The following is a 21,121-nucleotide window of genomic DNA, read 5'->3' as shown; positions in this document are numbered from 1 at the left end:
GGAGGGAGGGGGCAATGCCACGACTCCTGTCTTTTACTGCGAGAGCCAGGCTTGCTCAGGACAGCGTAGATCTTCTTTGCTTCCTAAGATCTCTTAGCAAGAAAAACACCAAAATGGATTTCGCCAACGGAAGCACAGCCCCCCCCCCCCAAGTTTAATATGGAAAATAAATGGTTGAGGTACTCAGATTTGTTGTTAGAGGATCAGGAAGGTTTTAAATTCAAACCATTTGAACAAATTAAAGATCAAGTGAATTGGTTGCAATATTATCAAATTAATGAATTATATAAGGCGGATAGGAGAAATGGTTTTGCAACAGAAAAAACCAAATTGGAAACGGAGTTGTTAGATGCTAAAGTTAAGAATATGTCCAAAAGGTATACCGTACTTTTTGCTCTATAAGACGCACCAGACCACAAGACTCACCTAGTTATGGGAGGAGGAAAACAAGAAAAAAAATATTCTGAATCTCAGAAGCCAGAACAGCAAGAGGGATCGCTTCGCAGTGAAAGCAGCGATCCCTCTTGCTGTTCTGGCTTCTGGGATAGCTGCGCAGCCTGCATTCGCTCCATAAGACGCACACACATTTCCCCTTACTTTTTAGGAGGGAAAAAGTGAGTCTTATAGAGCAAAAAATACGGTAATTTGTTGTTGGAGTGGCATGCAAAGGATGAACAAGTTAAATCGGTTATGATTGATTGGGCAAGAGGTGTGGGACATAATATAAGGACAGCGGAGATCTTCTTTGCTCCACCCTTGCAATTGCTGGGGGCTGCACAACGAAATATTCAGAGGCCCGTATTCCAAGCACGGGGGTCCCAAAGCGGGTGGTGTAGCCCCCTGCAGGAGGGTGGGTTTTATCTGGGGTGGGGCAAGGGGGTAGCAGGGGCACAGGAGCTTTTAAATGACTCTCTGAAAATCTGGATCAAGCTGGTCAGTTTTCTTGAATCGCTTCAACTCGATAGCCTCAACTGGATTTTGAATAAATAATGGCGTTGTAGGGATGGGAGGGACACCAAGGGGTCATCTAGTCCAACCCCTGCGATGCGGGGGACACAGCTGAAGAATCCTGGACAGGTGACCATTCCCCTCTGTATAAAAGATGCAGAAGAGTCCACAACTTTCCCAGGGAGTCGGTTCCGCTGTTGGAGACCTCTTGCCGCCTGAAAGTTCTTCCTGATGTTCAGTTGGAATCTCCTTCCTGGAAATTTGAATCTATTGGATCGGGTCCTCCCCCTCCAGAGCAGGAGAAATCAAGCAATCAGTGAGCAATTAAGTGTTCCTGGTTCGAACCTTACTCTGTCGCCATCTGCCTTAGTGGGTCGTGCAAGCCACTATTCTGCACAAGTCTTTTTATCGGGTAGCAGGGGCCAGGGAGGAGTTGATGGAACCGAGGAGGTGTGGGGCCCTGGCAAAGTTTGGGGGCCGCTGGTCCTAGCCATCCGGGGGCAGCAGCCAGAGCCAGGGGACACCCTTGCTGAAATAGACTCGGAGTCAAGAGTGGATTTCATGCTCTTTATTCAGCTCATAGTGGTGAGGAGGAATGGAAGTTCCCCCAGAATGTTTGCTTTATATACATTATTTACACAATGGGCCCCACGTGATTGGCTAATTCCGGGATTCTCCTGTAGGCCAATCAGGTTGCAGATTCACTTCCACCAAGAGCTGGATTGGGTGGCTCCTGTGGACCAGTCATACTGCTGCATTCTGGACCCTATTGTTCTAGGACCAATCAGACTGCTGCATTCTGAATCCTATTGTTCTAGGACCAATCAGACTGCTGCATTCTGGACCCTATTGTTCTAGGACCAATCAGACTGCTGCATTCTGGACCCTATTGTTCTAGGACCAATCAAACTGCTGCATTCTGGATCCTATTGTTCTAGGACCAATCAGACTGCTGCATTCTGGATCCTATTGTTCTAGGACCAATCAGACTGCTGCATTCTGGATCCTATTGTTCTAGGACCAATCAGACTGCTGCATTCTGGATCCTATTGTTCTAGGACCAATCAGACTGCTGCATTCTGAATCCTATTGTTCTAGGACCAATCAGACTGCTGCATTCTGAATCCTATTGTTCTAGGACCAATCAGACTGCTGCATTCAGAATCCTATTCAACTCAGTACATAATACCATGTCAATCTTCTTTCCTGCCCACAGAGGTGCTCAGAGCTCTGTGCTGGCCAGGTGGGGGGCCTGGAGATCAGTCCATGGGTCTGTGTGGCCCCCTGCCCATGTGTGGTCCTTTGGGAGCTGAGAGGCGCCTGCCTTTCAAGGAGAAGAGAGCTGTGCTGGTTTCCTGTGGAGGTGGAGAGGCATTTTATTTTATGTATTAAATTTGCAGCCGTCCGTTCTGGCTCATTCCCTGGGACTGGAGAAGGGCGCCCAGTTCTGTGTACGATTTCTCCGCTAGAGGCCAAAGGGAAAATGCCTTGCCATTGTTGTATGCCCACTCCATGCCCACCCAAAGCCTCCTTCTCCACTGGGTGGCAGGGGCAGAGAGGAGAAAAACTGCGAGTACCCACCTTGAGGTCCTCAGAGGAAAGTGGGAATATAAATTAAGGTTGCCAGACTTACCTGTTTCCCGGGGACAGTCCCCGGATTTGCAAACCGGTCCCCACACAAAATCCATTGAAGTTGAAAAGTGTCCCCGGATTCATTGAAAAAATATCTGGTCACCTTAATGTAAATGTAGTAGAATAATAGAACCGTAGAATTGTCATGTTGGGAGGGCCAATTAGTCATTGCAGGAATAGAATAAAATCAAATATTGCACAGAGCAGTCCCTGCAAACCCAGATCAGGAATTGCAAAATGAAAGGTCAGTTCTCCAACCGCAGGCCTGGGTGCAGGATGAGGCTCAGGCACACCCACCCACTGAGAGCCTATCGAGAGGCTGCAGGAGGACACCTCCCTCTTCTCCCAGCCAGCTCTGAGGGGGGGGGGGGTTGCCAAGACCCACCTGGCTTGACTCTGCCCTTGATCCTTGCATTGCCCCATCCAGTGGGATGCCCTGGATAGTTCAGTTAGCTAGCTTGTGGGTCCTGATAATGCCAAGGTTGCAGGTTCAATCCCCAAATGGGGCAGCTGAATATTCCTGCATTGCAGGGGGTTGGGCTGGATGACCTTCAGGGTCCCTCCCAACTCTATGATTCTAGGATTAATATCTTTTGTGGATAATAATAATAATAATAATAATAATAATAATAATAATAATATTTTATTTATACCCCTCCCTTCCCGGTTCAAAAAGCAGGCTCTGGGCGGCTAACAACAAATTTAAAATACTTAATTGTAAAAGCAGCATAAATTACAGTATAAAAACATGAATAACAATAAAATTCAAAATTCAGAAATCAATTTAGGGGAAATAAGCATTAGATGGGACGCGGGTGGCGCTGTGGGTTAAACCACAGAGCCTAGGACTTGCCGATCAGAAGGTCGGCGGTTCGAATCCCTGCAATGACGGGGTGAGCTCCCGTTGCTCGGTCCCTGCTCCAGCCAACCTAACAGTTCGAAAGCACGTCAAAGTGCAAGTAGATAAATAGGTATCACTCCGGCGGGAAGGTAAACGGCGTTTCCGTGCGCTGGTCTGGTTCGCCAGAAGCGGCTTAGTCATGCTGGCCACATGACCCGGAAGCTGTACGTCGGCTCCCTCAGCCAGTAAAGCGAGATTGGCGCCACAACCCCAGAGTCGGCCACGACTGGACCTAATGGTCAGGGGTCCCTTTACCTTTACCTTTAAGCATTAGATAATCCCCAGGGCTTGCTGGCTGAATTAGTCCTACTTGGGCCAGCGAGGAGACCAGGGGAGAATTAGCTGTGGGGTCTCAGAGCGGGTAATCTTCATAAAAGCGGAGAGGGAGGGAAGGAAGGGGAATAAAAGATCAGGCTAAGTTCAAGTTGAAAGCCAGGTGGAACAGCTCTGTCTTACAGGCCCTGCGGAAGGAGGTTAAATCCTGCTGGGCCCTGTTCTCATGGGACAGAGCATTCCACCAGGTCGGAGCCACCACTGAGAAGGCCCTGGCCCTGGTGGAGGATAGTCTGGCTTCCTTAGGGCCTGGGACCTCAAAACTATGATTATTCATGGACCTTAAGATCCTCTGCAGAGCAGACCAGGAGAGGCGGTCCCATAGATACGAGGGCCCTAAGCCACAAAGGGCTTTAAAGGTCAAGACCAGCACCTTGAACCTGACCCGATACTCCACCGGGAGCCAGTGCAACTGGTAAAACATAAATGACCCACATAAAAGTCAAATGCGGGCACGGAGGTTCTGGGTGCTGCTTGCATGATGAGACCTGGGTGTTGGTGGTAAAGGAGAAGCAGCTGGGCAGTAATCTGCCTGCAAGAGCCCATTGAGCTCGTTGGGTGCAGTCAAATTAATTACCAGTATTATTCTTAATTAAGGGACGCGGGTGGCGCTGTGGGTAAAAGCCTCAGCGCCTAGGGCTTGCCGATCGAAAGGTCGGCGGTTCGAATCCCCGCGGCGGGGTGCGCTCCCGTTGTTCGGTCCCAGCGCCTGCCCACCTAGCAGTTCGAAAGCACCCCCGGGTGCAAGTAGATAAATAGGGACCGCTTACTGGCGGGAAGGTAAACGGCGTTTCCGTGTGCTGCGCTGGCTCGCCAGATGCGGCTTTGTCACGCTGGCCACGTGACCCAGAAGTGTCTCCGGACAGCGCTGGCCCCCGGCCTCTTAAGTGAGATGGGCGCACAACCCCAGAGTCTGTCAAGACTGGCCCGTACGGGCAGGGGTACCTTTACCTTTACCTTTATTATTCTTAATTAGTTTATTATCTGCCCTTCACACCAAGGTTCCCTGGCGGGTTCGCGCATTGAAACCAATTTAAAACGAGGGCATTAATTAAATCAGTGCACTAACCACCTGCGTTGCTCAAGAGACAGGCATCCTGTGAGGATTCTTGCCTCATAACGCCTCAGGGGATGTTTCATTCCTCAGTCCAGGGACATACCTGAAAAGATACTGGGTGAAATGGCAATATTTTCAGTCTCCTGTCTCTGTTTGCTGATTGAGTGTTCTCAGATTACTCTGCAATTATGTGAACTGTGCTACCTAGACCAGCAGTTCCCAGACTTTTTTGGGCACCTCCCCAAAAGCATCCCTGACAGATGTCCATCCGACCTCTGCTTAAAAACCTCCAAGGAGGGAGAGTCCGCCATCTTCCGAGTCAGAATCTCCTTCCATGTGACTTGAAGCCATGGGTTCGAGTCCTGCCCGCCAGAGTTGGAGAAAACAAGCTTGCTCCACCTTCCACGGGACAGCTCTTCAGATATTTGAAGATTTACGTGAGTCAATTGCCGCTCCCTTTCTCCCTCTCTCGCTCACGTACCCCCGACAATTCCATTTAAGAATAAAAACAAAATACGTGATTGTGGAATTTATTTGATACTTACCAAAAGGGTGGAGGGGAGTCCAGGGCTCGGCAGAGCCCGAAATATTATGATTTTCTTTTTCTTTTTATGATTTTTTGTATAATTTGGGGAAGGGAAATAATAAATTATGTAAATATGTACTTATATGTATACTGATATGCTTATCGGTATGTTTATTTGTATATTTTCTTTGTGTAATTTGACTAAAAATGTACTGGAAAAAAAAAGACAATTCCATTTCCACCCACGGCTCATCGAATCCCAGAACTGTAGAGTTGGAAGGGGAGCCCCCCAAAGGACATCTAGTCCTACCCTCTGCAATGCAAAATAATTTAAAAGGGCATTTGGAGGGCTGGCAGAAATCCTGCTGTGGAAGCAATTCCCTGTTCAGGGAAGTTTTTAATGGGTGACATTTTAGTGTATTTTTGGTCTTTGTTGGAAGCTGCCCATAGTGGCTAGGGAAACCCAGGCGGGGTACAAGTAAATTATTATTATTATTATTATTATTATTATTATTATTATTATTATTGGCATTTGGAAGGGGAAAGCTGCACCCGTTGTAATTCTGCCTGTCTCCCGGCTGTTTGAGGCACACAGCAGAAAAACAGGCAGCAACCATAGTTCCTTTTCTCTGGAGTTTGGACAGGGAGGAATGGAGCAAAGTGCAGGGCAGGCAGGTGATGTGGTTGGGTGGGTGGGGTCAACGAACGCTTGCTGCATCAGCTGTTGCCCCAGGTGCCCTGATTTGTCTGCCGCAGGTTCAGGATCCTGCCTCCAGGTGATAGAGCTCTAGGACTGTAGATTGAAAAGGATCCCAAGGGTAGACTTAGCATGAAAAACGAAACACCTGCATCTCGAGGTACAGGTACAGTGTCGCTAAAAAGCCTTCCTGCATAGCTCAGCTGGGTAGAGCGTGGTGCGGATAAGTCCAAGGTCTGATCCGCATCTGGGACAGATGCGTCTTCCTGCATGATCCTGAGGTCCCCCAACTCTACAGTTCTATGATTATGTGATTCCCTAATCCCAGAGGCGGTTGGAGGATGGATGGGGGCTAACAGATTGAGGTCGAATCCTGACAAGACAGAAGTACTGTTTTGGGGGGACAGGGGGTGGGCGGGTATGGAGGACTCCCTGGTCCTGAATGGGGTAACTGTGCCCCTGAAGGACCAGGTGCGCAGCCTGGGAGTCATTTTGGACTCACAGCTGTCCATGGAGGCGCAGGTCAACTCTGTGTCCAGGGCAGCTGTCAACCAGCTCCATCTGGTACGCAGGATGAGACCCTTCCTGCCCGCAGACTGTCTGGCCAGAGTGGTGCATGCTCTAGTTATCTCACGCTTGGACTACTGCAATGCGCTCTGCATGGGGCTACCTTTGAAGGTGACTCGGAAACTGCAACTAATCCAGAATGTGGCAGCAAGCCTGGTGACTGGGAGCGGCCGCTAAGACCATATAACACCGGTCCTGAAAGACCTACACTGGCTCCCAGTACGTTTCTGAGCACAATTCAAAGTGTTGGTGCTGACCTTCAAAGCCCTAAACGGCCTCGGCCCAGTATATCTGAAGGAGCGTCTCCACCTCCATTGTTCTGCCCGGACACCGGGGTCCATCTCCGAGAGCCTTCTGGAGGTTCCCTCACTGCGAGAAGCAAAGCTACAGGGAACTAGGCAGAGGGCCTTCTCAGTGGTGGCGCCCGCCCTGTGGAACACCCTCCCTTCAGATGTCAAAGAGAAGAACAACTACCTGACATTTAGAAGACATCTGAAGGCAGCCCTGTTTAGGGAAGCTCCTCCAAAGAGGAGTCTCCTTCTTTGGAGGTCTTTAAGCAGAGGCTTGACAACCATATGTCAGGAGTGCTCTGATGGTGTTTCCTGCTTGGCAGGGGGTTGGACTCGATGGCCCTTGTGGTCTCTTCCAACTCTATGATTCTATGATTCTATAATTCTTTTTTTTTTAAAAAAATAATTTTTTATTAATTTTCCAAACACATAATAAAAACAAACAATACACAGAACAACAACATACAAACATATAAACATGTATAATTTCATAATCTTATTTTCATACACCTTACTTCCCGGACTTCCCCATACCTCCCCTTTTCTGCATCCTTGTTTTACATTTCTTCAGCAACTCCTCCAATTAACTAATTATTTAATTCACTTTCATTGAATTCTTTTTTTCTTTAACTTATTGATTACAGCTGCAATTCTCTATTTCTTGGTTCCTTAACATCTTAACACTCCTCAATTTTACAGCAATTTTTAAGATATATTTTAAATTTCTTCCAGTCTTCTTCCACTGTCTCTTTCCCCTGGTCACGGATTCTGCCGGTCATCTCTGCCAGTCCCATGTAGTCGATCACCTTCGCTTGCCATTCTTCCAGCGTGGGTAGTTCTTGTGTCTTCCAATACTTTGCCAGAAGAATTCTTGCTGCTGTAGTGGCATACATGAAAAACGTCCTATCCTTCCTTGACACCAATTGGCCAACCATGCCCAGGAGAAAAGCCTCAGGTTTCTTAGGAAAAGTCCACTTAAGGACTTTCTTAATTTCGTTATAGATCATTTCCCAAAAGGCTTTAATCTTCGGGCAGGTCCACCAAAGGTGATAAAAGGTACCTTCAGTCTCATTGCATTTCCAGCGTTTATTATTGGGCGAATGGTAAATTTTTGCAAGCTTGACTGGGGTCATGTACCACCTGTAAATCATTTTCATCATGTTTTCTCTTAAGGCATTACATGCCGTAAACTTAACACCGGTGGTCCATAACTGTTCCCAGTCAGCAAACATAATGTCATGACCAATGTCTTGTGCCCATTTAATCATAGCTGATTTCACCGTTTCATCCTGTGTATTCCATTTCAACAGCAAATTATACATTCTTGACAAGTTCTTAGTATTGGGTTCTAACAGTTCTGTTTCTAGTTTTGACCTCTCCATCTGGAAGCCTATTTATGATTCTATAATTCTAATGTTTGATGCATTACTGTATTTTAATATTTTGTTGGAAGCCGCCCAGAGCAGCTGGGGAAGCCCAGCCAGATGGGCGGGTTATAAATAATAAATTATTATTATTATTATTATTATTATTATTATTATTATTATTATTATTATGCCTGACAGCCAGCTGATTGTTGGCTGTTTCAGAAGCAAGAGGGACTTTGACAGGCACCAGTCACCTGGTGTCATTATGAAGACAGAGGATTGACAGCTGGGCTGCCCCACCCACCTGCCCAAGCTGGCTTGGGGGGTTGGGAAGAGAAGACTGTGGCCCCATCGGGCCCCTTGCTCCAAATGCTCACATTTCCCCAGCAGTTTGTGGGGTCCAGAGAGTACCCAGGTTTGCCCCCTCCCCAGTAAACGTCACCCACTGGGACAAGGGAGCTATCCCAGAATAGCAGCGACTGAGCCAGCGGCTGCTCAGCCAAGGACCTTTCCCCCCTCGCCAGCATGGCCTTATCTATGTTTGCTCAGCGAAGGAGAGGCCGTGCCAGCTTTCCATGCCACGTTTCTCTGACGCTGGTGCCCTGGCACTTAAGGAAAACACCTCCTTGCAAACAGAACCTCCTTGCAACAACCTTCCCGTTTGTGAGAGCAAGCAGGTCTCCCCAGAGGAGCAGGCAAGAAGGGGAGCCTGTGGATCAGAGTGCAGGCCTCCAGGAATAATAATTAAAAATAATAAATTTTTATTTATACCCCGCCCTTCCCGGTTCTAAAACCGGGCTCAGGGCTGCTAACAACAAATTTAAAACACTTAATTATAAAAGCAGCATAAAAATACAGTATAAAAACATGAATAACAATAAAATTCAAAAATCAATTTAGGGGAAATAAGCATAGATAATCCCCAGGGCTAGCTGGCTGAATTGGTCCTACTTGGGCCAGCGAGGAGGCCAGGGGAGAATTAGCTGTGGGGTCTCAGAGCAGGTGAGGGATGGTAAGGGAAATAAAAGATCAGGCTGAGTTCAAATTAAAGGCCAGGCGGAATAGCTCTGTCTTACAGGCCCAGTGGAAGGAGATTAAATCCTGCAGGGCCCTGGTCTCCTGGGACAGAGCATGCCACCAGGTCGGAGACACCACTGGGAAGGCCCTGGCCCTGGGGGAGGATAATCTGGCTTCCTTAGGGCCCTGGACCTCTAGACTATGGGAAGTGTCTTTCTCACAGTCGCCAATCAACAGGCTCTCCTTACACGCTTATGATCCTGCAGCTGTCGTGACTAGCAGCCCTTGACAGAGCCTTTAAAAAAAAAGTTCTTATTTCCTTGGACACAAATTTTAAGTCTATTTAATTAGTATATTCATGGTTAAATTCCACTCTGATCGTTTCTGTTGTTTTTGTAAAGGACTATGCAGAAATTCTGGTTTTAGTATGCTGGCTGTTCGGCCATAAAAGAAAAAAAAATCCATCCATCCATTCATAGCATGCAATTGTCATTAAATGGTAAAGGTACCCCTGCCCGTACGGGCCAGTCTTGACAGACTCTGGGGTTGTGCGCCCATCTCACTCAAGAGGCCGGGGGCCAGCGCTGTCCGCAGACACTTCCGGGTCACGTGGCCAGCGTGACAAGCTGCATCTGGTGAGCCAGAGCCGCACACGGAAACGCTGTTTACCTTCCCGCTAGTAAGCGGTCCCTATTTATCTACTTGCACCCGGAGGTGCTTTCGAACTGCTAGGTTGGCAGGTGCTGGGACCAAGCAACGGGAGCGCACCCCGCCGCGGGGATTCGAACCGCCGACCTTTCGATCGGCAAGCCCTAGGCGCTGAGGCTTTTACCCACAGCGCCACCCGCGTCCCTTGCAATTGCCATTAGGAGCTTAAAAAAAAAAAAAAAAGTGCTATCCAAGTTGGTGGCCATTCTTGTGACAGTGAGTTTCACAGTTTAACAAAGCCCTGTGTGAATATTCACATATTTTTGTCTGCCCTAAATTTTCCAGGGTGCAGCAGCCATGCTGGGTGACTCTGCTGGGATGCAGAGAGAGAGTTCTCTGTGCTTCTAGAACAGTGGTCAGCAAACATTTTCAGCAGGGGGCCGGTCCACTGTCCCTCAGACCTTGTGGGGGGCCGGACTATATTTTTTGGGGGGAAATGAATTCCTATGCCCCACAAATAATCCTGAGATGCATTGTAAATAAAAGCACACATTCTACTCATGTAAAATACCAGACAGGCCCCACAAATAACCCAGAGATGCATTTAAATAAAAGGGCACATTTTACTCATATAAAAACACGCCGATTCCTGGACTGTCCATGGGCTGGATTTAAAAGGCAGTTGGGCCAGATCCGCCCCTCTTGCCTTAGTTTGCCTACCCATGTTCTAGGAGATCAGTATTTGCAAGTGGGATTCAAGTGCATGTCAAATGTTTAGCTTTGTGCCCTTGAAGGGGGAATCAAGTATTCTGCTGTTTTGGTGCAACACACACACACACACACACACACACACACACACACACACACACACATTTTGCAATTTGGTGAGTGAAGGAGAAATGCCTTGAAAACTATGATGAACGAATGACTGAAGGCACAGAAACAATAGCAAAGAAGGGCAAATGCTCAATAAAGACCAGATGCGATCTAATCCTCTGCTTAAGTTTTGTGCAAGCAAATCAGGAATTATTATAAGGTTATCTTGAGAGTATTCTGAAAGAGGAGAAAGACAGTCTCTCTGTTCTCCAGAACACCATCTGCAAAGCCTGGTCCAGGATGCTAGACTAGCCCTGTAAGCTCAGACTGGGTGGATTCGGCCTGGCATGAGGGACCTGTAACACATGTAGAAAAATGGATGAATTTATCGCACCATTGGAAAGATGTTAAAAGGATAAGGATGATTTGTGCTTTTTTTAAAGTATGCTTTATATGAAAAACCTTAATAAATATTTTTTTTTTAAAAAAAATAATTATCGCACCATTTCCCCCTTCTGCACCTATTGCTGCCAAGTACAGACCTAGACAGCATCTTAAAAAGTAGAGACATCACCTTGTCAACAAAGGTCCGTATAGTTAAAGCTATGGTCTTCCCAGTCGTGATGTATGGGAGTGAGAGCTGGACCATAAAGGAGGCTGATCGCCGAAGAATTGATGCTTTTGAATTCTGGTGCTGGAGGAGACTCTTGAGAGTCCCATGGACTGCAAGAAGATCAAACCTCTCCATTCTTAAGGAAATTCGCCCTGAGTGCTCACTGGAAGGACAGATCCTGAAGCTGAGGCTCCAAGACTTTGGCCACCTCAGGAGAAGAGAAGACTCCCTGGAAAAGATGTTGGGAAAGATGGAGGGCACAAGGAGAAGGGGACAACAGAGGACAAGATGGTGGGACAGTGTTCTCGAAGCTACCAGCATGAGTTTGACCAAACTGTGGGAGGCAGTGGAAGACAGGAGGGCCTGGCGTCACAACTACAAAAAGAGGCGGACACGACTAAACAACAACAACAACAGTTCATAATTCCTCTAGACCTTTTCCAGTTAACTGCACCATCCCCTGACGACTGCAGGCTGGACGGTGGTTGTAACATTTCCACAAGTCCTGTTGAGCAACCCATGGACAGGTTTTTGCGCTTTCTCTGGGTGTGGCTCCCACAGCTTCTTATCTCCAGCTTCTAGCCATGCAGCCAGAAAAGCGCTTCCAGCTGGTTTGGTGCACTCCTCAGTCTGCATTTCTGACACTGTGTGATAATTCTGGGTCTGCAGACAGACCAGAGGAAGGAGGGATGGCTTCAAAAAACTTCCTTTCTTAGACCAACTTCTGCAACAGCCTCTGGAACCTGACGGGAACTGCCTGGGCCATGGGAAAGCCCTCAACTCACCCACTTTTTAATACTGAGGGAATGTCTCCAAGTTATTTGGACGATTGCCTCTGGGAATCTGCCCACCCTGTCAGATCAGCTGCAGAGACCCTCTTGAGAGACCCTGCGACATAGTTCTCCTGAGGTTCAGCTGGAGGCAGCGAGGGAGAGACCCTTCAGGTGTGGACCTCCCTGTCTCAAGAGGTTAGCTTTTCTCTTCCTCTTTCTTTGGCTGTCACCGGCCACGGAAAACTTTCCTTTACAAGCAAGCTTTTCATCCTGTTGTGGATTCCTGGTTCTGCTCTTTCAGGTTCTGCTGCTCCTTCTCGCCACAGCTGTCTAAGTCCCCTGCCCTCCAGTCTTTCTCCCAAACAATTGGAGACTATGCCTGCAGCAAGTGAACTCCTCCTCCACCCTCTTCATGCCTCTTCTGGTCCTGGGAGACCAGCGGGGAGAGGAGTTGTTGCAGTGGGAGAGGGGGGGAGAGAGACACCCATGCCTTTTCAATAATAATAATAATAATAATAATAATAATAATACATTTTTATTTATATCCCGGCCTCCTCAGCCAAAGCCGGGCTCAGAGCGGCTAACATCAATAAAAGTAACACAGCATTCTAAAATCAATTCATTTTAAAATCAATTCAAAATCATGGCAACCATTGGGCTAGAGTTCTGTGAGGATAACCAAAGGAGAGGGTCAGGCTGTGCCTTGGCCAAAGGCCTGGTGGAACAGCACCGTCTTGCAGGCCCTGCGGAAAGATGTCAAGTCCCGCAGGGCCCTAGTCTCTTGGGACAGAGCGTTCCACCAGATTGGAGCCATGGCTGAAAAAGCCCTGGCTCTGGTTGAGGCCAGCCTAACCTCTCTGTGGCCCGGGACCTCCAAGATGTTTTTGTTTGAAGAAGGTCCTCTGTGGGACATACCAGGAGAGGAGGTCCCGTAGGTACGTGGGTCCTAGGCTGTATAGGGCTTTAAAGGTTAAAACCAGCGCCTTGAACCTGACCCTGTACTCCACCGGGAGCCAGTGCAGCTGGTATAGCACTGGATGAATGGGATCCCGTGGCGAAGACCCTGTAAGGAGTCTCGCAGTCGCATTCTGCACCCGCTGGAGTTTCTGGGTCAGTCTCAAGGGCAGCCCCACTTAGAGCGAGTTACAACAGACTCATTTCTGCCTCTTGTCCTCTCTCTTCTCCTGCTTCCACTTCTGCCTCTGAGTCTGGACTTCTCTCTGCCACAAACTCTCCCCGCTCACTAAGCCCTGTTACCCCTTCAGCTTCTGATGTGGGAATGTTCAGGGAGGCAGGAGAAGATATATTGTTTATTAATATCCTTCCTAACTTGCACTAGCAAATTCCTTAGCAGAGTTTTTACATGCACAGCAGAAATCCGGTTGCAAACTCGTGTGAGTTTCTAAAGAAAATACGCAATTCTTGTCCAGATTGAAATGTGTTCTAATGTATTCCTTGAATCCCTCCTAAAAGAATAAAGACACCACAGTGTTATTCATAAGTAACAAAAAGAAAGTTTGCTCACGATCAGGCAGAACACAGTGTGATCCCTGAAGGCAGACTTAAGGTTTAAAGTTACAAACATAGACAAACAGGTTTACCCCATATGTGGGTTGACCCAGTGACTGCAGTTAGCAGTCCGGCAGTTCACAGGAAGAAACAAAGATGGAAAAGGAGGGAGAGAGTGCTGCGTGACTCGTCCTTTCATTACCTGGACAGGTTAGGTCACAGTTTCAGAGCCACAGACTTAGGACCAGCATCAGCACCCAGAATCTTCAGGATGTGGGAATGTTCAGGGTGACAGGAGAGGATATATTGTTTATTACATTCCCCTTCTCACGCACAGCAGATAGCTGGTTGCAGGCTCGTGTGAGCCTCTCACTATTATACAATTCAGTCTGTCTCAGATTGAATTGTATAGTTCCTGGTTGTTGTTGTTGTTGTTTAGTCATTTAGTCGTGTCCGCCTCTTCATGACCTCCTGGACCAGAGCACGCCAGGCCCTCCTGTCTTCCACTGCCTCCCGCAGTTTGGTCAAACTCATGCTGGTAGCTTTGAGAACACTTTCCCACCATCTGGTCCTCTGTCGTCCCCTTCTCCTTGCGCCCTCCATCTTTCCCAACATCAGGGTCTTTTCCAGGGAGTCTTCTCTTCTCATGAGGTGGCCAAAGTCTTGGAGCCTCAGCTTCACAATCTGTCCTTCCAGTGAGCACTCAGGGCTGATTTCCTTCAGAATGGAGAGGTTTTGATAGTTCCTGGTAAATTCCCTTTAGTCCCTCTTGAAAGAATAAACACACGGCAATCTTATTCAAAGTCAATAAAAGAAGTTTACTCACATCAGTTCACAGTCGGATTCATGAAGGCAGACTTAGTTACAAATATATACATGTGGATCTACCCCATGAGGAGGTAATCTCAGTGCTTCTGCTAGCTGAGAAGCTATCAGGTCACTCCAAGATAAGAAGCTGGACAAATGATGGAGGAAGCGGGGGGAAATGATAGAGGGTGGCAGCTTGCTTTGTCCTTTTGTTACCTGGACAGGTAAGGTCGTGCCCACCTCTGGTCACATGCAAGAGGAAAGATGCTCCAGTCAGGAGGAAGAGGAAGTTTTGACTGGCTGGACCAAACATTCCCACACATGTCCAGTCTAGGAAGACAAGGAATGTTGTACTTGACTGCTCCCAGTGGATCACATCCCACACCTGACACCTCTTCCTCCCCATCTTCTCCCTCTGACCACAAATTGACCCACACACCCCAGTCCCTGGGCTCTGAGCTTTCTTCCCTTGGGGGCTCCCCACCCAGTGCCCCCCACCATTCCTCTCTGCGTCCAACCAGCCCATGACAATGGGCCATAGTCCTGATCCATCAGGACACTTCCTGTGGTCTAAGGAAAGCAGAGTAAAGGTGAAGGTAAAGGGATCCTTGACCATTAGGTCCAGTCGTGGCCGACTCTGGGGTTGCGACGCTCATCTCACTTTATTGGCCGAGGGAGCTGGCATACAGCTTCCGGGTCATGTGGCCAGCAGGACTAAGCCGCTTCTGGTGAACCAGAGCAGCGCATGGAAACGCCGTTTACCTTCCCGCCGGAGTGGTACCTATTTATCTACTTGCACTTTGAGGTGCTTTCGAACTGCTAGGTTGGCAGGAGCAGGGACTGAGCAACAGGAGCTCACACCATCGCGGGGATTCGAACCGCCGACCTTCTGATCGGCAAGCCCTAGGCTCTGTGGTTTAACCCACAGCGCCACCCGCGTCCCAGGAAAACAAAGTAGAATTTTCATAAATGGATAAATAAATGTCGCAGGCGCTGTCGAATTGGAACGGATGCCCTAGAGGAGGTGTGGGGTCTTTGCCTTCCTGGGCCGCCTCTTGCCATTTGCACTGACCCTGAGAATTCTCCCGATATTCTGTTCCGGAAGGTTCTGCTCTGTCCCTCACAAGGCAAGAGAACCCCCTGGAGTTGCTGGGACCCAAGTTCAGGCTCTGGCGAGGGCAGGATGAGGGTCCTCAGCCCCAAGGCGGAATGAGAGGGGCGCTGGGGGCCACCTGAGCATGGAGCAATGGCAGGTGAGGGGAAGGGTGACAATCTCCAACGGGGCCCTGAAATTCCCAGGTAATAATAATGATGATGATGATGATGATGATAATAATAATAATAATAATAATAATAATAATAATAATAATAATAATTTATTTATATTCCGCCCATCCGGCTGGGTTTCCCCAGCCCCTCTGGGCAGCTGCCAACAGATTAAAAACAGAATAAAACTTCACACATTAATAATAATAATAATAATAATAATAATAATAATTTTATTTATACCCTGCCCTTCCCGACCAGAGCTGGGCTCAGGGTGGCTAACACCAGTAAAATTACAGTAAAAACATAATAAGGGGGGGGGGGACCAATTTAAAATGCAGGTTAAAATGCAATTTAAAATGCAGCCTCATTTTAAAAGTCAAAACCATAAGGGGAGGGAAACATAAGAGTCAGGCAGAGTCCAGAACAGCTCCATCTTGCAGGCCCTGCGGAAAGATGTCAAGTCCCACAGGGCCCTGGTCTCTTGTGACAGAGCGTTCCACCAAGTCGGGGCCAGTACTAAAAATGCCCTGGCCCTAGTTGAGACCAATCTAACCTCCCTGTGGCCTGGGATCTCCAAGATGTTTTTGTTGAAGACCATAAGGTCCTCCGTGGGACATACCAGGAGAGGCGGTCCCGTAGGTACGTGGGTCCCAGGCAGCATAGGGCTTTATAAAGGTCAAAACCAGCACCTTAAACCTGACCCTGTACTCCACCAGGGCCAGTGCAATTGGTAAAGCACTGGATGAATGTGATTCTGTGGCAAGGACCCCGTAAGGAGCCTCGTCGCACATTCTGAAAATTAAAATTTTCCCTAAACCAGGCTGCCTTCTAAAAGTCAGATAGTTGTTTATTTCCTTGATATCTGATGGCAGAGCATTCTACAGGGCTGGTGCAACCACCGAGAAGGCCCTCTGCCTGGTTCTGTTAGGTGCTGTCATGGAGCAACCCCCTAGTCAATTCTGTGTCCAGGGCGGCTGTCTACCAGCTCCATCTGGTACACAGGATGAGACCCTATCTGCCCGCAGACTGTCTCACCAGAGTGGTGCATGCTCTGGTTGTCTCCTGCTTGGACTACTGCAATGCGCTCTACGTGGGGCTACCTTTGAAGGTGACCTGGAAACTACAACAAATCCTGAATGCGGCAGCTAGACTGGTGACTGGGAGCGGCTGCTGAGACCACATAACACCAGTCTTGAAAGACCTACATTGGCTCCCAGTATGTTTCCGTGCACAATTCAAAGTGTTGGTGCTGACCTTTAAAGCCCTAAACGGCCTCGGCCCAGTAGACCTGAAGGAGTGTCTCCACCTCCATCGTTCTGCCCGGACACTGAGGTCCAGCGCCAAGGGCCTTCTGGCAGTTCCCTCATTGCAAGAAGCCAAGTTACAGGGAAACAGGCAGAGGGCCTTCTCAGTGGTGGCGCCCGCCCTGTGGAACGCCCTCCCATCAGATGTCAAAGAGAAGAACAACTACCTGACATTTAGAAGACATCTGAAGGCAGCCCTGTTTAGGGAAGCTTTTAATATTTGGTGCATTACTGTATTTTAATATTGTGTTGGAAGCCACCCTGAGTGGCTGAGGAATCCCAGCCAGATGGGCGGAGTATAAATAATAAATTGTTATTAGTATTATTATTACTTGAAGAAGATAACAGTGCTTACCCAGATCTCATTGCCGTTTGTGAAGCCGTTCAGGCTTCAGCGCACCAGAAATGTAGCTCCATCACTGGGCACAGGGATGCCACCAGAAACCAGATCCTCCAACATCTGGAGGATCCAAATCAGGTGCTTGTTTTTTGGTCAGTCGCTCTGGCGCGGGTCAGCTGTCTCCTACCAGAATGCCCAGTCATAGAATGAGCGCCTTTTGCTCGGGTGCCAGGTGAGCTCCCCTTGAGCTGCCTCTTCCCGCTTGGAAAAACCAGGATTTGCTGGGACACTGGCAGAAAACGTGATGGGTGAATTGTTTCCGCGGCTGCCCCGGGAGAAAGGGGGCAGTTGACGTTTATGCAGAAACTGGGGGAATGGGAAGCTGCTTATAACCAGGTTGCCTCCAGTCTGTCGGTATTTTGCAGGAGGAGTTCACCTTTACATTTGTGCATTTAAAACGGATTCAAGTTCTTTTGCCGTGGCGCAACAAAGCCGCGACACCAGCAAAGCACCAGACTTTGTGGGCCACCCCATACGACCCATTTACTGAGTGTCCATCATGATTTGCTTGCCCAAAGCGTACGCAGAAATTAAACCAAGGAGGGGAGGACTCTGCCTTGGCAACTTGGAGAGGAGGTGGGATATAAATGTCATGAACAGAGCGGCTGGCAGCAGTTCCCCACCCGCTCTGGTCAAGACGCCAACCTGGGGGCTTCCGACTATTGAGCTCTGGGCGTGCTCAAATCCTGGACGGGCCAAACGAGGCCGGCTGATGCGCGTTGGGCAAACGGGTCCACAGACCCCTCAATTCTGCAAGCAGCTCGTGGTGTCGAAATCCTTCCTGATTCATCAGGAGCAATTTTAGTGTCAATCCTTCGCTGTCCCTCTTACAGAACCCTGACCCATGAAATGACAGGGCCCCCCTTCTTCTCCCCAATGGGCCCCTGAGAATTCTTACCCCTCTGTTTGAGCTTCTCCTCCCAACCCCTCTGCATCCCATAATGGCACCCTGCCCAGGCAGGCCCAATGAAAGTCTCTGTGGGAGGCAGGAGGCTGCGGGGAGAGAGTTTGCTTTCTGCCTTTGTTCCCGAAGGCGAGATGGCAGGTCCCTTTCAGTCCTGCTCCACAATGTGGCTCTTTCTTCCTTGCAGACCAGAGTCTCCTCCCTCTTGCCCTCGATTAAAAGGAGCTGCGCTTACACCTCCTGTGTGGGAACCAGCCTGCCTCTTCCCCTGCCTGGTAGCTGAGCTGGGTAGGTGCCCTTCTCCCCTGGGGCAGGGAAGGCAGTCAGTGACCCCCCAGTTGCAGGGCAGCCAGCCAGCCCCCAGCCCTGGATTGCAGAGGAGAGCTGGAGCCTCCTTTCCACCTCCAGCCGGGCACCCTTTTGATTTTCCCTGCTTGGGAATGCGCAGACCTTTGCCACCTGCCCAGCTCCTGCCCCGCCCCTGCCCAGATCTCAGCCAGGACTTTACTCCCAGCCGCCGAAGCAGTCTGGGCCAATGTTCCCCTGAAGGGCGATGCCAAGGCATGGGCTGGCCAGGGCCGTCCTGAGCCTCAGCCTTCTCCCCAGTGCCAGGCTCTGGACGGAGGCGTTCCTGAGCCCGACCCTCAGCCCTGCTCCCTTCTTGCTTCGCAGGGCCCTTCAGCGCCAGGTGAGCCAGCCAGGGATGGCGGAGAACGGTCTGGCTCGGCGGGAGAAGGTGCTGACCCTCGAGTCCCTGAACCCCTCGGTCAAGAAGGTGGAGTATGCCGTGCGGGGACCCATTGTCACCCGAGCCCTCGAGCTGGAGAAGGAGCTTCAGCAGGTAAGATGGCGGGTTCTCCTTCAATGGGGGTGTCTAAAGATTGCCCAGACGTCTGCCTGCCAGGGATTCTTCAGCTGAGAGTGCTGCAATGCAGGGGGTTGGACTAGATGGCCCTTGGGGTTCCCTTCAAATCATTGCAGTTCTATGCTTCTAAGAGAGGAATGTGTCCGTCACTGTGGCATCAGGCCAGAGAAGCATCCCACCACTGGCAAGACTCTTCTCTCGCCTTGAGTTGGGGATTGAGCTAGTCGCTTTGGTCCTTTATCGGTTTGCGATGTTTCTAGACCATCGTTCGAACGGAGCGTTCACACGGCTGTAAATCCAGTAAAAGCAACCCGAAACAATATGAAACAAAAGAGCTGGAAAGAAAATAGGGTTTCTGTCTGGCAGGTGTGGCATTTGCTCCAGATGAACCGATCTGTACTGATGCATGTATTGGACACCTTTATCAAAATGTGCAGAGTGGCAGACAGAACTTTGAAATTACATACATAAGGAAGGAAGTGTCTGGCGGTAAGAGCTGTTTGACTGGTGCTGGCGCCTCCTTCCTCTGAGGTTTTTAACAGGGGTTAGATGGCCATCTGTCAGGAATTCTTTAGCTGTGAACCCTGCATTGCAGGGGGTTAGACTAGATGACCCCTGGTTCTCTTCCAACCCTACAATTCTACGATTCACACAGGTGATAAACTGCTAGACAAAGTGTCTTGGAGAACAGAGCCAGAATACATTGCCCCGGCCGCTGTCCCCTCTTAAGAAACCACTAAACTAAGGCTTTTCAGCATCCCAAAAGATATTTGCAAGCTGATCTGGGTGCCCCAGGAGTTTCCAAGGTGCCAGAGTCTGCCCAACCCTCCCAGACAGACGGGACTTTCAGCCTCTGCACAGCGCTCAGAAGAGGGCAGGGCTCCCAGCAGGTAGACACATTCCTTCAGGAGCTCAGGCTGCAGAGGGCTTGACTGATCAAGCCCTCAGCTGCTGCTGCTGCTGCCAGTTTGGAAGAGGGTGGGCTTCCCAAAGGGTCTGTGGGCAGCAGCTGCAGCTCCCAAAAACCTCTTGGAGGTAGCCCAGTGGCGGCAGGTATCAAGGGGGCACCAAGGCCGCCTGTGCTTGTCAGAGTCCTCTGACCCAGAAAGGACTGGAGCCCAACAGGTGAAGCTGGTGTGCTTGGTTTCTCAGGGGTTGATGATGATGATGGCTGGCAGCCTTAGTGGTTGGAGGAAGGGTTCCTTGCGTCACACGGGGTTGGACTAAATGGCCTCTGGGTCTCTTCCAGCTCTAGAATTCTATGGTTCTAGGTCTGGAGCGCAGCCAAGTCCTGTCCGCCTGAAAAGTTATGCTGGGCTTCTTAGTTGTTTGTTGTTGTTTTTAAAACTTTTTTATTCAAAATTAAAACAAAACATATTATCCAGAAACATATCAACTTTATTCCCCCCCCCCCCCAGTTGGAGTCAGGGATCCTTCTGAATCCCAGGTGCTGGAGTATTCAGGAGGGGAGAATATTTCTCTTGTGCTCGGATCCTGGCTTGCAGGATTCCCTTTGGGGTATCTGGTGGTCCAAGGGACACGGATGGCACTGTGGGTTAAACCACAGAGCCTAGGACTTGCTGATCAGAAGGTCGGCGGTTCGAATCCCCGCAATGGGGTGAGCTCCCGTAGCTCAGTCCATGTTCCTGCCAACCTAGCAGTTCGAAAGCATGTCAAAGTGCAAGTAGATAAATAGGTACCGCTCCGGCGGGAAGGTAAAAGGTGTTTCCATACACTGCTCTGGTTCGCCAGAAGCGGCTTAGTCATGCTGGCCACATGACCCAGAAGCTGTACGCCGGCTCCCTCGGCCAGTAAAGCGAGATGAGCGCCGCAACCCCAGAGTCGGCCATGACTGGACCTAATGGTCAGGGGTCCCTT

At 49.3% G+C, this 21,121-nt stretch overlaps 1 protein-coding gene across 6 annotated transcripts in view; it reads left to right on the top strand.

Moving 5' to 3' along the window:
- GPT (glutamic--pyruvic transaminase) overlaps nt 1-21,121 on the top strand; it is a 36,000-nt gene that overhangs the window by 167 nt on the left and 14,712 nt on the right. Inside the window, exons 1-3 of one of the 6 annotated variants that reach the window (XM_077932664.1) lie at nt 11,853-12,380; nt 18,566-18,666; nt 19,051-19,219. The exons of 1 other annotated variant lie outside the window; for it this stretch is intronic. In XM_077932664.1, coding sequence (XP_077788790.1) covers nt 19,082-19,219 — 138 coding nt within the window. In that variant the 5' untranslated portion in view covers nt 11,853-12,380; nt 18,566-18,666; nt 19,051-19,081. Of the gene's footprint in view, nt 1-11,852; nt 12,381-18,565; nt 18,667-18,724; nt 19,220-21,121 lie in introns of those variants that run through there. 4 more of the 6 variants (XM_077932663.1, XM_077932666.1, XM_028735968.2 and 1 more) reach the window with 4 other exon arrangements.

The sequence above is a fragment of the Podarcis muralis genome, chromosome 8 (genome assembly GCF_964188315.1).
Source record: "Podarcis muralis chromosome 8, rPodMur119.hap1.1, whole genome shotgun sequence".
Lineage (NCBI taxonomy): Eukaryota > Metazoa > Chordata > Lepidosauria > Squamata > Lacertidae > Podarcis > Podarcis muralis.
Note: the sequence above shows the minus strand (reverse complement) of the source record. Positions and strands in the feature narration are given on the sequence as shown.